The sequence below is a fragment of the Malus sylvestris genome, chromosome 13 (assembly GCF_916048215.2).
Source record: "Malus sylvestris chromosome 13, drMalSylv7.2, whole genome shotgun sequence".
Taxonomy (NCBI): Eukaryota; Viridiplantae; Streptophyta; class Magnoliopsida; order Rosales; family Rosaceae; genus Malus; species Malus sylvestris.
Genome location: NC_062272.1, coordinates 6,761,193 through 6,778,065, shown reverse-complemented (window position 1 = coordinate 6,778,065; position 16,873 = coordinate 6,761,193). Strand labels below are relative to the sequence as shown.

At 37.0% G+C, this 16,873-nt stretch overlaps 1 protein-coding gene across 3 annotated transcripts; it reads right to left on the bottom strand.

Annotated features, from left to right (window-relative positions):
• Positions 1-12,054: 12,054 nt before the first annotated feature.
• Positions 12,055-15,996, bottom strand: LOC126597590 (BTB/POZ domain-containing protein At1g67900-like). 3 transcript variants are annotated; one of them, XM_050264387.1, is made up of 5 exons: positions 15,712-15,996; positions 15,129-15,227; positions 14,957-15,026; positions 13,554-14,828; positions 12,055-13,069 (listed from the first exon to the last, which is right to left on the bottom strand). In XM_050264387.1, exons 2-5 carry the CDS (start codon positions 15,185-15,187, stop codon positions 12,572-12,574), a joined length of 1,902 nt encoding a protein of 633 aa, XP_050120344.1. In that variant the 5' UTR covers positions 15,188-15,227; positions 15,712-15,996; the 3' UTR covers positions 12,055-12,571. The 3 variants fall into 3 exon arrangements, with proteins under 3 accessions (XP_050120344.1, XP_050120343.1, XP_050120342.1); XM_050264386.1 differs by having other exon boundaries at positions 15,129-15,533; positions 15,693-15,995; XM_050264385.1 differs by having other exon boundaries at positions 15,129-15,995.
• Between the last annotated feature and the right edge of the window lie 877 nt (positions 15,997-16,873).

Genomic DNA, 16,873 nt, shown 5'->3' with positions numbered 1-16,873 from the left:
AGATCTCCGCCAATTGCCTAAAACCAAGTGGCGGTTAACATTTATTTTATAAACTTACAAATTCAATTCGGAAAGATCCGTACTTCGGATTCCAGATCTGTAAGTTCCTAAAATCCTAAAATATTATGCATTATAACATATCAAAATTTAGTGACGATCCAACGGTCGGATCGTCGATTCATATTTTTACCAAATAACTTATCGTAATGAATCTAACTTCAAATAATCAAATTACAGAAAACGGACATCAATTATGAATTCAGGGCCTCTAATTGAACTTAGGAAGACACCTTCGGCCCACTGGTCACGCGCCACCGCACGCGCCACCGTGGGTGGAGGTTGGCCGCCCCGACTCGCCGGAAAATCCAACTATTTTCAAAAATTACCAAATTTCACAGAAAATGGAGATCTCAGTGAGTTGAACAACTTTCATACCTATGGCCAAGGCCAATTTGGCCGGGAAACACCTCAATTTCATGAAAATCCACTGGAAACCATATAAAGGATGTGCTTCAATTCTTCCTCCTCAACATTCCGCCACCCCTAAAACCTATTGGGCTTTGTTCAGGAGTTCAAGGGAAGTCTATTGGTAGTGATAATTGAATGAAATTGTTTCAGGTTTGGTGGATCTCGAGCAACCTTTCCCGCGACACCCATGGTGGTTTTTCCACCAAACCTCAACCAAATTCCTTCTAATTTTGGGTGGAAATGGAAGAGGGGAGGTTATGAAAGAGGTTACAGGTAATGGATGGGTGAATTTCGCCTGAAAATATGGTGGAAGTGGCCGGAATTTCACACTGGTTCGAAATCGGGTCTTGTCGCGGGTGTCCACCAAGGGAAGACAATGCTGGGAGTTTCTCTTTTATTGGTCCGATGCCTAATTGGCCCACCAACAACAACAAAAATCTGATTGGCTTCCATTCCCACATGGTGGGAGCTCAAATTAATTTAAAATTCTATAGTTTAGTAAAACGACTTCAAATGCCCGTAACTATACTGTTATGATCCGGACTCGCAACTGGTTTTCGCCTATGCATTCGTACCAACAAGCACTACACCAATACGCTAAAAGAATAAGTCTTACGTTTCTCTAGACGATGGTCAATGAAAGTCAAAGTCCTCGCCTCCAGGGCATTTTCGTCAATTCACGCTTTTAAAATTTATAAACTTGTAAAATTTGGGATGGGTTGTCACAGTATTGGGATACATAAATTGCAAAATAAATGATATATATATATATATATATTATAAAATCTTGAAAACATGGGTAATAAACATATAATAAATGTTCATCTAAATATTCAACAAGTATCTTACATTTTATTAAAAAAATAAATGCAAATTGAAAGTTATCGATTTTCTGTCTAAGTGAGAATTGTGACTCAGCCGGATCTAGGCAAGGGCCTAGGTGGGTTAGGCGGATGCCTAAGCAAGTCTAGGCAAGCGCCTAGGTGGGTTAGGCGGGCGCCTAAGCAAGTCTAGGCACTGTTTCTTAATTTTTAAATGCCTAGGGATTATCAGGAAGGTAGTCAGCAGCCTAATGCCTATAGCTGCCTAGCGCCTAGGCTAGGCCTATTCGGAGCTAGGCGAGGATTTAAGAATAGTGGTAATTACCCAAGCCTAATCCGGACCCAAATATACAAAGAGCCTTCATATATATTGCAATTGAGAAATATAAGGTGACAAAGAGTCTATAGAGAGTCACACTTTTGAGAAAGTCTTCGTAGCATTTCTCATGGCAATTTGAATTGGGCAAGGGGATTCTATTAAATTAAAAACTCTGACTTTAATTACAAATAGTGGATTTATTGTTCCCCTGAACTTTAATTTTTAAGTTGAATGCTTAAGTAGTGTGGTACAAACCTTTGCATGACAGCAGGCTACAAAACTTAGCATTGCGTAAGCAAATTGACATATAATCTTACTATATATTCATTAAAGTTGTAATCGGGACTGTTGGTTACATTAGATTATGCTTGGATTCTTATTTATATGGTGTAGATTAAATATAGGCTTTAAATTGTTTCTGAGATTTTCATAATTTATCAGTTTGGTCTCTAAGATTTGAAATCAATAGAAGTGATCATTGAGTTTGTCCATCATCACTCAGTTTGGTCATTCTATAAAAATTATATCAAATAAGGACCAAAATGACAAAAATACCCTCAATTTAATAAACAATGGGCCAAATGATTTGACAAAAATTGTGGATATTTTTGTCATTTTAGCCTTATTTAATGGAGATTTTTCATGGAAGGATCAAAATGATTGATGGTGGACAAACTCAGGGACTACTTCTATTAATTTCAAATCTCATGGACCAAAATGATGAATTATGCAGATCTCAGAGACCATTTTGACTAAAAAGCCTTAAATATATTTTTAGAAGAGAAAAGAGGGACTACTTTTCAAATGACCTAGTTAGTTCAGGGTTTATTTGATAAGCATATTTTTAATTTGGTTTTTAACTTTTGTCCTTGAGATATGAAAAAAGTATATGAAAAATGATAAAAGACAAATGGTTATGGGAGGGTGTGTGCATGGAGAAAATTGGGCGTGAAAATCATTTCTCTAGAAGGAGACATGAAGAAGACGGCTAGACTTACCGTATTTCTTGTACGCTTACATGCATAGGGATGCACCTCACTATAAAGCAGCTAAAGATCCCTTTTCCTCTACCTGTTACGTGTTTAACTCTTTTAAGTTACCTGTTTAGTGCTTTTATAAATGGTTAATAATTGAGATCAATAGAAGCTGGACCACGGTTTAGGAGTAAAGGTTACACACTTAAGACTTCAACGGTGAATGTACTTACAGACTGTTTAAGAGCTCCTAATGACTCTACTAATTAGCTTCTTCACCAAGAGAATGGCCCTTATTAGGTTTGGAGGGAGCTCTCTTGGACCAAGTTTTAGGTCTATGTAATGCCCTTAACAGAGGATAAGTAGCGGGAGTGGATTAGTATGTTAATCCTATCTCTTGTTTGGTACTTAAGAATGAATAAAGTTGGTTGAGATATAATCCCCATTACTCCGAACTCACGACCCCCGGCTGTGGACACATAACTCTGGACGGTATGCGAGAAGCTCAACGCCTTGCACAATGCTCATGAAAATCAAATTCAACTATTCCTGTTAATCCCTCCCCTTAATCATGTCTAGCACTGAAAGCATCATTGGGTAGATCTGTACACCTCTTTTCTTCACTTGCATATCTTTGTTTATTTTTTATTTTTGAACAAACGATATTATCTACACTAAGGGAAAGAAGGTGAGTTTAGCCTTACAATGGGTTAACAATAATATGGTTTAGATTCGCCTTTGGCAGAATCGAATCTAAGATCTCTCATTTACAAGTGAAGAGGTATACCACTAGACTGTAGTACTAAATGACAAAAAACAAAAAATCTAGAGGACGGGAGATTAGTGCAGTGGCACTATAGCCAAGTTTATACCCACCTCATCGAAGGTTCGAAGCCCAGTTAATCACAAAGCTCAGGATTGAGTTCTCCCCATCTTTCAGAAAGCTCAGCTGTCAGAAGCCTAGTTAATCATGAATTACTGTGGGCTAGAAAGTTTAACATATGAGATAGGCCCGGCCCATATTATGTAAGCACAAAACAAAATTGCCCGATCCAATTTCTTCTCATTGCTAGAGAAAGAAGAAGCAAAAAGAATTGTTTGCACCTAAAATATACCCATTTTTACTTATTTGGGCAATTTGGGTAAAATATGGCATTTTGAGGATTAATGAGCAAGAAGATTAACTTGGAAGATATTTAGCTATCAAGTGGGATAGGTTGACACTATAATATTGTTTCTCCCATTTGTTTTGGTGGTGGAGGTTTGCCAAGAGAGTTGTTTAATCAAGATAAGTGCATGCTTTTTCATGCAAGTGGATGGAAAGATACCATGCATGCTTTCGGGTAAGAATGTGTAGTGAAATAAGCAAATAGCTTCTTTTAATTATTTTATTGCAAGTGGGAAAATGCATGTGGTGGAGATGCAAGTTTCCCTTGTAATATTGTTTCTACATGCAAGTTGGCAAAAGCAATGCAAGCTGCCTAAGCAATGAAATGCAAGCTGCCCAAGCTTCTTTCAGGCAAGTACAAAGATCTCAGCAAGGGGGCTCTTCTAGACCTCTATATAAAGAAGCAGATAGAGAAGGATTATGGACACTTAAACAACCAAACAAATACAAGCACAAACTCTGCTCAAGCCAGATTTGCTTTCAACGAAGCTGTAGTCAGCCCAAGCCTTCATCCCTTTCGGGATCAGCCCTCACAGAAGCCATCTTTTGTCTAGTTTATTAGCTCTGCTGCTCACTTGCAATATCGATTTCCTTTGTAGTTTTCATGTACAACTCATCTTCAGTCATTTAATTTACAAGCAATCTACAATATTAGTCATTCACTTTCCTTTGTCATTTACATATTGTTCTACCTCTCCATATAAGTAAAGTCCTTATTTTTAAGGCAAAGAAAGACCTTGATTTGAGCAACTCCCACTCAAATGGCACAATATCTTGATTTGAAGTCAAAAAGCGCAACCTCAATCATTCAAATCCCGTCTACTAGCGGCATCTAGTAGTGGCACGCCCGCACCCACCAATCTCGTATGTGAAGTAAATCCCCGGCTTGCCCGCGAGGCCCATGGCGGATTTAGGGAGCAAACAAGAATTGTTACACTTACCGCATTTGTAACGCGTCTTTAATAGAGATGAGAGAAGCTGTGAGAGAAATTTTTTTTTTTTCCCAAAGCATTTACCTTTTCTGTCCAAATTGATGACAATTTAAACCCAAAATTTGAGGTATGTTAATTTGTAAATGTATCTATTGATAATAATTGCAAGTGTACAATATCGTCAAAGTAATATAGTGATAAGTAGTGTGTCGTTCAAACAATGATCGGATTAACCTAAATTTACTATTGAGATTGACCCCAAACTAAATGTAAATAAAAGAAAGATTATGTTGACAAATTCAAATATGCAAAGATACGAAACGAAAGTAAAAAGAACACTTGATCGATCACGAAGTAAAAGTGAATGAATTATAAAAGATTAATATATGGAAGCATTAGGACATCAGGTTCCTCATTCTCAATCCCATATAATCCCGTTATTCATATTAACATCAAATTATTCCTATGTTGTTGGCATTTATTCCTTGATTCGTCAATATTTCCTGTCAGAATATGCTAACTGTGTTCTAACCATCTACCCATGCTAAATCTAGCCATAGATATAGATAACCGAAACTCTTTATGCTCAATGGATAATTACACGATACTACACAAATCATAACCAGTATGTCTACTTAATTATGTAATTCATGGTAATTGTTATGCAAAACACTCTACTAAACTCAACCTGTCAGTCACAATTTAGTTCTTCGCACAAATAATGACCAGTTATTTGATAACAATGAAGCACAATAACAATTACTCAACATGGAAAATAACTGAGATTAATATATAATAACGAGAATTATATATTCATGATAAGAGTACACCCTAGTTCTAGCAAAAAGACTCAGTTCATGATCAAACTAATAACAAACATGGATGAATTTGATGAAATAAAAGAAAACAACCGAAATTTCAAGACCGACTCCACGGCAAAAGCTTGAATCTCCAATTTCTTCTTTTTCGTTGGCTGATGTGTATCTTGGGGTTATTCCCAATCCTCCTGAAGGTCCGCGCGTTTTTAATCCTTCCCCCCCCCCCCCCCCCACAAAAAAAAAAATCCTTGCAGCACTAGGATTCTCCACCTCTCTTGCGGCACACCCTTAGGCTCTCCCAAAAAAAAAACAGGAGTGTGCTTTCTACACACCTTTTTTTACTTCTTTCATCCGATTTAAAGGCCGAAAATTAAAAAAGTATGAGAGAAGTAAAAATAAGTACGTGGATATCACATCCCGAAAAAAACTCCCTCATTTTTCCTCATCCACGTGCCTTCTGGAATCTCCCCAAAAGCCCAATTCCTTTTGGGAGGATTAAAAACATCACCACATGTTGCACCGCCTAATTATATTCGGCTTCCTTTAATGATCCACTTATCTACAAGATTTACTATTCCATTCTTTGCTCCAGCCCATCAGTTCACATCCTATTCGGTAATTCCTTGTGTTTCTTTACTTTAAGCTTCCAATTCCCTGCTTTATTCACAAATCATAATTTCTACAAAAACTCACACAAGACACATTAAACTCACCAATTTAATATAAAATCATGACTAAATAACAAGTAAAAGAGATATAAAACCTACATATAAAATCAATCTAACAGTATCAAAGACTATTTTAATCCATTTCCTATAAAAGTGTCTTTAATTAATTTGTAACATGTGTTATGAAGGACTTTGTGTTGTCCCAACTTGTAGGATCAGAGCCTTTCTGTGAACCCTCTCCCTTTTTTCTTGCAACAATCTTTGCATTCATGTGAATGTACAACCTAATTGGGGGAAGTTGATATGAATAAGCATTAGAACCCTTCTATATACTGGTTTGTGAGAGTGCCTGCAATTACACAGCACCCTCAATCATCTCTCTCAAAGAAAAAAGAAAAAAATACATGCACCCCATGATACTGTGTACCATGATAATTTGTGGGGTATCCCTACATAGTTATCTCCATTTGAAGAAAAAAATTATTTGAAAAAAAAAAATTGGGTAGAGGTGATCAACAGTACTGAAATCTCTTGTGTTATAAGTATTTTTATTTTGATTTTAGATATGCAAGTTGTCGTGATCAGACAACATGTCAAAGTTTCTCTTTATCAATTTAAGAGGGTAATGTACATCATCTCATGAAGTTTCTTGATTCAATGCAATTTTTAAAAAAGAATAGTGTTATTCACATATTTATTTTTATCTTTTATATACTCTTGTTAATTTTTAGTTATTAATTTTCTTTCATTATTTGATCTGACGACCACAAGTTCAAAAAAAAATATAAGAAGTAAAAACAAATGTATGAATGAAATAGAAAAATTAGCTAATGCTCTCTCTCTTATAAAAGACAATGATGATGAGTTTTGACCAGTGGTTGTGCATTATCAAAAGGTGATAGTGATGTAGGTGGGACGTTAATGGATTATATTGTCACACCCGTGGGGGGAGAGAGAGAGAGAGAGATTGCATGGCCTCGCATCAAGGTTTTTAAATCAAAGTGTAGATACCCATCACCTTTACTTATCTTTTTCTTGTCCCTCCTTGCTTTACATCCATCTAATTCAATCTAGTAGTAGTAGCAGATATAGATCCTTCAAGCAAAAATTTCTCCAACAATATTTTCGTACCAAAATTTTAATTATTGGTTCCATTTCTATCTAGTCACACCACTCACTAGTTTTCCGGATCACCAAGTTTTTATTAGGTGCACGATTTACTAATTCTTTCTTCTTCTTCTTCTTCTTCTTCTTGTTTTTATTTTCTTTGTTCGCTTTGCGTCCTTCTTTTTCCCATATAATTCAAGGTGTGCTGATCGAGTCTAATGGAAAGTCACGAACAAGTAAGCAAGAAGGACGTGATGAAGGTGGAGATTCCATCGGATAATCAGGCTGAACAAGTCGCGTGCGCCGTGCTTATGAGACAGCAGAGCATGACCAAGAACAATTGCCTTTGCTCCCCGACCACGCATGAAGGTTCGTTCCGTTGTAGGCTTCACCGTTCCCCGAGCCTCCAACGGACGAAAAGCATGAACTATGCTTCGCCCCGAGGCCCAGCGCCTAAGCCTGGCTTCTAATGCAACCTACCTCTGCTCATCACCATGATCCTAAGCTTGTAACGCCAGTAATGATCTAAAGAAAAATAAGAGCGTTAATATATGGCATGCCTCTTTGCTAAAGTTTGGATTTTTTGTATTTTCTGTGTACTTTGTAAGCATCCTTATTTTGTATTGAGAATTAAAAAGCTGGCATTTTATCAAGGGTTTCATAATCGCTGCAAAACTAGCACATTTGTAGTATTATTTATGTAGAATTTCTATATATTGCACGAAATCTGGCTGGTTTTTTTTATGGTTTGTGTCTTATTGCAATACTTGAAGCTGTGTGTCAATGTTTTTCTATACAATTTGACAATTGCTTCCACACAATTCTGGAAAATGTGGAGGAAAACTATAATGACCATGACGACGGTAACCATATCGAAAGGACAACGATCACCGCCACAATTATGTGTCGTGTCACGGACATAGCAAGTGTCCTCTACTAAAGCCAAACCATACCGGGATATTCTGTAACTGTAGATTATTATTGTACTACCTCGACGTGCGATCCTGCACATCTCGCACATAATTCTTTTGGCTTGTATCCAGCCAAATAACACCACGTTATGAAGCACCAACTCTAAGGTTACACATGCGAGATCAATTCCATCCATCTCTGAAGTCCGTACTAATTTCCCAAAACAGCAAGATGTTTGTTTCTGCATGCAGAATTCGATCTCAATGATACATTGGCATCTGACTCAGTATATTCCTAGCATTGCAACAGTAGCAATGGCATTCCTATTGCTCTAATCATTTTGGATGGCAACCATGGAACTTTACATATCAACAGGAGAAGGAAAGTGACCCCAACTTATTCTTGCAGATTGGAAGTCTCAACTAAATTGCCAAAGATGGTTAAAATTAATGCAAGTAGGTAAAATCCAAAAGCAAGCAAGGTAACATTTGTCTTTGGTTGAACCAGCTTCTACAGATACTCACCAATATCTGTCGTGGGAGAATTATTGAGATTATTGCCAAGATATGAGGTTTTTCTTCTTTTATAAACCGTAAAGTCAATTTCACTCCAGCATCGCTTTCATGAGAAGCGACTATGAGGTGAATTTATTAATAAAATAAAGGGAGACTTTGGATGCGGTCCCTAGTTATGAATAGTCTTTGACTGAAACCTTGTTGGTTTTCAATTTTTGATCCAAGTCCCTGAAATTAATTGATAATTTATTTCTATGTACGTTACTATATTTTTTAAATTAAAAATTAAAATTTATAGTTGTTTATAGTAATGAGATTTTAAATAAAAAACCATAATTTGTGGGATTAAAAATATTAAAATATAAATATACTATTGTGTGTGTGTGTGTGTGTAAACATGGGTACATTCATAAAAAATAACCAAAAAATTATTGTATCAAAACATGGGTACATTCTTCAAAATGGGTACATTTAGCAAAAATAAAAATGGGTACAAATAAATAAAAAAATATGGGTACAATACAAATAAAACTTTAAAAAATATGGGCACAAAAAGAAATTAATATATGGGTACAAATTAAAACTGAAAGGAAAATTGGTACAAATTAAAAAAGGGTTGCAAATTAAAAATGGGTACAAACTAAAAATAAAAATATACGATAAAAAATTTAGCCATAAATATAAATATACTAATTGTAATATTTTTAATATTAAATGAATATATTTAGAAATAAAAAATATTTTATTATTGAAATAATTAATGATATTATTAATACAAAGGACCTTGATCAAAAATTGAAAAGTAATAAGGTTTTAATCAATAGAGTAGTAAAAATAAGGATGAAAACCTAATTACTCCTAAAATAAAATAAATACAATATGTCTAGTGAGACATGAATCCAAACCCTGACTATTAAAAATTTCATAAAAAACCAGGTCAAAATCTGTCGCAACCATTTGTCCCACATCAGACAGAGGGAAGGAGAAAGAGTCATTTAAATAGAATTACCCCACTCTAACTAAAATCAAGGTCTTTTGGATTAAAACCTCACATTTGACAGATTGGGCAGGTGGTAAAATGGGGACAGTATCGGTGTTGGAGTGGGCCCTCGACCTGTTGACCTGAAAAATTCTACATGGTATCAGAACCAGGGGACGGGCTCGTATTGCCACGTGATTGGGTAGGTCCCCATTTGGCCCTGCGTGTTGGGTGAGTCCCGATATGGCTCTACATAGGCCAAAGATGCCAAGTGATTGGGTGGGTCCCCTTTGACCCCGTGCGATGGGTGAGCCCAGACTTGGCTTCACGTGGTTGTCGAGGTATGGATCTTCACATGTGACCCATAAAATGGGGTCTCACATGCGGGGGAGTGTTGCAACCCATTTGTCCCACATCGGACAGAGGGAAGGAGAAAGAACCACTTAAATAGAATTACCCCACTCTAACTAACATCGAGGCCTTTTGTGATAAAACCTCACACCTGACGAATTGGGCAGGTGGTAAAGTGGGGACAATATCGGTGTTGTTGGAGTGGGCCTTTGGCCCGTTAACCTGAAAAATTCTACATGGTATCAGAGGGATTGGGCAAGGGGAGTGTTTAGGGTTTGTTGGAGTGTGCCCTTGGCCCGTCGACCTGAAAAATTCTATATGGTATCAGTGACTATGAGGTTAATTTATTAATAAAATAAAATAAATACAATATGTCAAGTGAGACATGAATCCAAACCCTGACTATTAAAAAATTCATAAAAAACAGGTCAAAATCACTTTTAGCAAAACCTATAATAAGGAAGCTGAGAAAGGTTATGAGAATAAGCAATTGCAGCATAAGAAGGGCATGAATCCCACCAATAAACACCGAGATGATCAACACCACAATTGGCCGAACAATATGAGAAATCAGAACTTGCATGGAGGATAATAAAACTCGACAACTATCTCACCTAACCAAAAGCCTCCAAGGGATCAATGTCAAAGGGCAAAGATGAAGAAAGAAGGTGAACAACCATTGATGAGTCACACTCAATCCATAATGAATGCCAACCTCTATCCCAAGCTAAGATACAACATGAATAACAATGTGTAGTTTGGTGTCCAAAGGAGAAGCCAAACCTATCCAACCCGCAAAACAACCAAAAGAATGTCCTGTAAAATCCCAAAAGATACCACTAAATGCAGCCAAATTAACCAGATAAACCTCTTGCAATATCATAAGTATTTACTTTGATCCAAAATTGAGATCGGGAGGGTGCCACAACACTTCAATGATTTTTTTGATCCTTAGTAGGACGTCCATGAACACAATAGAAAGAAGAATGCAAAGCTCTTTGAAAGAATATATCCTTCATAAAGTTGGATCTGAGATAATAATTTCAAGGAGTTGAAATTTATTATTCTAAATTGTATTTGTCTACTCTATACTGAAGAATACAAATAGGATTACACGCAACGGAATATACAAACGAAGTCGTAATTCCCAAAAACTCTAATTTACAATGTCAACTAAGCTCAATTGCGCTGAGCTTACATTAACATCTGGCACCAAGGGATGAAAGACTACCATAACTGCTTAAAAATCTTGACCTTCTTCGGTTCATAATCAAGTAATTTTGGATTAGATACTTACATTCTAATATGGCCGGATGCTCATATTCAAGGAGGAGGATTCTTTTCCTTTATAATCTCTCTCTCATTTCATCCCCTCCTACTTGAATGGTTACGGTTAAACTACGCCAACATTTTATATTAATTTTTTTATACAGACAATAAGATAAAAAACAAAGTGTGAAAGGAAGGGAGGGAAGAAAATAAGAATATAAGGAGAGAGAATCATACCCCCAAATTAAAACAGGAGTAGCCTTTTACTAGGTGCCAAATAGGCTTTCACATTATGATTAGTTCCATGGAACACAGTACCAGGTAGTTTGATGTCATCTTCAATTTGACAAAATTTGTAAAAAGCAGAAAACATGAGGTGAATGTGTCGGCTAGATGATGAGGTATGATTGTTGAAATTTAGATTTTGTTCCAAAGTAAATAATTTGTCTCTCTTCTTGTATGTTTTTTGACTTCTTAGCTTTAAATCCTTTCAATGTGCTTTGTTTACAGCATCTTGTCTCAACTTTCTATAAGATTTCCCTAAACCAACAATTAAAAAAGTACATAATTATTTTTCTTTATTTTGAGAATATAATTTTCTGCCACTTAGTACTACGGTCTGGTAGTATTCTTCTTCACTTGAAAGGGAGAGGTCTTATATTAGAATCTCGTGGATGGCGAATACGATACTAAATTAGATTGCTCATTGTGTGACTTAGTCAAACTCTTCAACTTCTAATGTAAAAATATCGATTTACTAAAAAAAAAATTCTATTAATAAGAGGAATTTAATCTGCATAAATTCCAATACTACAGCAGTGCATTTAGTCAGGTACATGAATTCCCTCTCACAGCACAGGAATAAAATCTGATTAGAAGGTGGGGATCCAATGGAGGTGCAGCAAGGAGACAAAGACAGGTGTTGCAGATTCATGGACAATGACAACAAAACTGGTCCCCCAGATTGTTTGATCTAGTACAACTGATTGAGATTTGCTGCAGCCACTTGATCATGCCCTCAAAATCTTCTTTCTTATTACAAAAGATTACATGAACATTAATTAATTATTTATCCTTCTTAATTTTGTTCCTAGTAAGTTTACAAGAAATGAGGGAAAAAAACATACTATTGTATGCTGCTCTCTGGAATCTTACCACATTCGAGCTTGAAGAAAAACTTACTTATACTGAAAAATATTAATGTCACTTACTTACGTCAAGAATGTCACCTTGATGATATGCCGGGTGGATCAAATTAAACAAAAATCACTCAGTTCTTTTCACAGCTACTTCTGTTGATGGACCACAACTTACTCAACATTCTTTTGGGTCTAGTAGGAAGTGAGCAAAGAGATTTCATCTTTGAGTTTCTCCCAATTCCATCCGGGTGCATATTATTTTCGTCCAAATCATCATCTTCCGCCAGCTTCATTTGTAAAGTTGACATCCTCGACTTTGGTGATTTCAGGCCTGAAGCGCTCCATTGGTCCTCTGCCGGAACAATGCTAGCGTTGCTTAGCGAGGGCGGAGGCCTCGACGGATCAATGTTATGTGACGCTAGCAGTTCCCTAATGTTGCTAGGCAGCTCGGTCACTTTGCCGCTGGCCATGGCGGCTCGGGCTTGCTCAAAGAAGAGAACTTGGACCACCACTCTTAGTGGGAGTAGCTCATTTTGTGCAGCATGCATGCAGGCCTCCATCGAGAGCTTTTTGCAGTCTAGAATTCTGCAAAGCCTCTTCCTTTCACTTTTGTTTAGGTCTGGATGTGCCTGATTTGAAGGCAATAACAACTTTAATTAGCAAACTTCTATAAGTAACATCAATAAAGTCCAAATCAGAGCATGGAACAAAATTTAATGAAAAAAATTATGATCATTATGCTATTGAAAATGTGGACTCACCCCTTCTTAATTTCTTGTGGACCTAATCCTAACTGACAACAAGTTGTGAAGATGACAAGATTTTAAGGTCAAGAAAGTTGGTTATCTACTGATGGTGTCCCACATTCGAAAACGTGACACTGAAATATACCTAGAAATCTCACACAATAGTAGTCTACCAATGGAAAAAATGTATTATCAAATATGTTATGGATAATATGTCAATGTTATTGTTGCCAAAAATGTATGGACAAGTTATCTCTTCGTTTTAGACAATATCAATGCGCTTCCGTTCTTTATGGACATCCTGCGCGGATAACTTATAATACGGTAAAACATGAATGTAGTTTGAGAACTAGTATATTGTTATTACCTTGAGGTAAATGTCAATTGCTCTGTAGAGATCATCATGGTCAAGCCTTGCAAACTCTGGTATTGCCTCAGCAATTGCAATGAACTTTGAGAGGGACAAATTGACATCCCTGGCAATCTCCTTAAGATATACATCCATAATCTTTGCCACCTTCAGCTTCGAGCTATGTGACGCCGAGGAAGATCTCCGGCTTTCCTGAAACTCAAAATCAATGTTCTCCGCAGAGCGAGACCTCCTCCTCCTTTCAAAACCAAGCTTGGACCTCGGAGGACTAGTTGGGGGACTCTGCCCCTGCAGCAAGAACTGCTCCAAAATTGTCATGACTATGTCCACATCATATCGCGTGGTGCTTTCGTATGACTCAGAGGGGATTAGCAAGTCACTGACTGTTGCATCATCCAACTGAAGCCCTACCCTTCTGGCCAACTCCATTTTTGAAGAAGAAGAAGCATTGAGAATGTTGGCTGCCTTTAAAAGTTTAAGCAGAAAGCTAGTGGAAGCAGCACATTTTTCAACCGGAACTAAACTTACAATGGACTCCAAGATCAACCTATGCTTTGAGGTTAAATCATTGGCAGAGTCTGAATCGGAATCCAACGCTGCTTGTCGATGATCACTGTCGTTTTTCGATATTTTAGGCAACCATCGAGCAGCATAAATTTTCAATGCATCTCCAATGAGACTAGAGGGAATTTTCCCACCAGATTTTATTGCAATCATAGTTCTCCAGTACAAGTCAATCCCCAATTCTGCAATGTCCTCAGCCCACCATCCCCTGCCTTCTGGCCTACTGTTATGCCGGAGGCTCTCGGCGCCATTGCAAGACACAATGTCGTCTCTGCCCCTCCTGGAGTAGCTGTGTGACAGGCTAACTTTGGAAGGGTTTGTGAGGACTTTTGTGGCAATTGCTTCAATGCACCTGGATGTGATTCCGAGCTCCTCCGACCACAGAGGAAATGCCTTTGTGCTCTGAAGCGTGGCAATTGAATCCCTCCAACCGTGGAGGATGCAGGAGTTGAAGAAGACCTCGAGTTTGTATATAAGGTTTCCCTTCTCGACATCCTCGGTCATCTGCAGGTACTCGGCGGCACAGCGAGAAGCGACAATGTTGTAGGCGCTGAGAGTGATTGTGATGCCGTAGCAGAACTTTGCGCAGAGCTCGAAAGCCTCGACGCCACAGGGGAAGTCGTGGAGATGGATTATGTGGTGGTTTGAAGATTCTTGGTACTCAGAGCAAAGCCTCTGCAGCCGCAAACACTTGGATAACAGAGGAAACTGTGTGACACGGGGGACAATGAACAATTTAGAGAAACCCCATGTGTGATATTGGATTCAAATTACATGAAAACATGAACTTTAAGAAATCCCAGAAATTATTTTTGTGAACAGTAATAAGTGGGAACCTTGTGAAGCAAATATCTGCTTCCTTTCACTTGAATTATGAGATCGCTTGAAACTTCAGAGGAAACTGACCTGAATTGAACCAAAAAAAAAAAAAAAACCTTTTAGTACCTTTGATCAATTGAACATTTTTTTTTTTTCATATTTAACCAGATAATTCATAACAAATCTTACCTTACAGCCTCAGTAGTGTAGAAAGTATCCTGCCGGGATCCAAGTTTCATAAACTTCATGGCTGATTCCTCTGTTTTCTTCTTATGACATCATAAGCTCCTTAACGTATTTGAAACCATACAGATATGTTAAAATTCCCCCTTCCCTCTAGTTAATTAGAGATTAGTCCAAAGAGAGCTCAGCCTTATAAAAAAAAAAAAAAAAAACTGAAATTTTCAATAACAGAAAAGGAAAAGAAAATGAAGGATTTTTGTTGGATGAGATCTGATATATATCCAAGAACAGAGGAAAACCAAGAGCTCTTGTTTTGTGGGTGTGATAGTAAATGAGTTTTCAAAAATGACAAAACTCAGACTCAAAGGAGGATCAAATGGAACAACAGCAAAGTCCAGGTCCTATCAGTAACTATACCCCATGTGACCTGGACATGCAAACAAAGAAACCCAAATCACTCTGCAATTCCAACCAAATCACACACTCAGAGCAAATCCCCAACAGGTCAATCAAATTATTTAATTATTTTTTAACAAAAAACTAAACCAAAGCTGCTCTAAACAAGTAGACAAATCAAGATTATGCTTACAGAAAAAAGGAACTGCTGCCAAACACTCGTGAGTAAGAAAACTTTTCTGGAAAATGTAGGGGTTTTGGTAGCTTGGAAGGAAAATATGGGATGGCCATGACAGTGTGCAATACAAAATGGTCAGTCACACGTGCTTGTCTAGAGCCCACTTGTGCCCTTATCTCTCATGATTGCCACACCATTTTTTAATTGTGAGCAGTAAGACCCCTCCTCCTTACCAAAGATTTTTCAATATGTTAGGAATACGAGTTATGTTTTCGACACATTAAAAAATTTCTCCTCTTTATCCCTTCTTCTGATTATTTTTGTCAAACGCTATTTTATACGCAATATCGCATGTCTCCTTGCTTCGCAATTATTAATTTCTAAAAGGGAATACAAGAGAGGGATTTGAAATAATTGAAAAGCTAAAGAAAGATGTGTTTATGAAATAAAAAAACAAGGATACAATAGGAAATATTTTTTGGCAATGCCCCCATGAATTAAAGGCTTTATTCCACTCTGCTTATTAAATATCACATGTTGGTGGCATATATGCTTCTTAGAGTTAATTCATGTGAATTGTACATGAAGAAATGAACCAAAAAATATATGACAAGATTGATGGTTTGTATGACATTGATACAAATATTGATACAAATGAACGTTTAAGGTGGCTGAAAACCTTATCTCCCAAATCCCTATCTCTAAATTTCTCTAAATTTATTTCTATCTTGCAATTGGAGGAGCTTGTTGAAATCTTCCCAGTTGTTTTGGCTGTTCGATTGACATCTTTACTCACTATCATTCACAGTTAAATTGTTAGAAACAAAGTTTTCTTCATATCTGGCCCTAATTTTGCATTTATGTAAAGGCTAGATGCAATTGCCAACGGTGCTATTTCTTTGAGGACTTACAGAGGTGATAGTAACCCCTCTTTTTATAATTTAACAAAGTCCAAAATGCAGGTTATTTTTTTATTTTTTTTTAACAAACGATATTATCTATACTACAAGGAGGGAGCTTAACATCATAATTGACTAACAATAATGTAGTTCAAATTTGTATTTGTTAGGAATCGAATCTAAAACCTCAAGTACAAAAAAAAACTATTAAACCATAGTACTAATTGGTCAAAATTCAAGTATTATCTCTAAAGCTTTCCCAGTATAATAAAGAGGGA

Coding starts and splice junctions, on each gene's coding strand:
- LOC126597590 (XM_050264387.1), bottom strand. CDS start 15,187: ATGAAGTTTATGAAACTTGGATCCCGGCAGGATACTTTCTACACTACT. Junction 15,027..15,128: donor TACACTACTGAGGCTGTAAG/GTAAGATTTGTT, acceptor GGTTCAATTCAG/GTCAGTTTCCTCTGAAGTTT. Junction 13,070..13,553: donor CAATTGACATTTACCTCAAG/GTAATAACAATA, acceptor CCTTCAAATCAG/GCACATCCAGACCTAAACAA.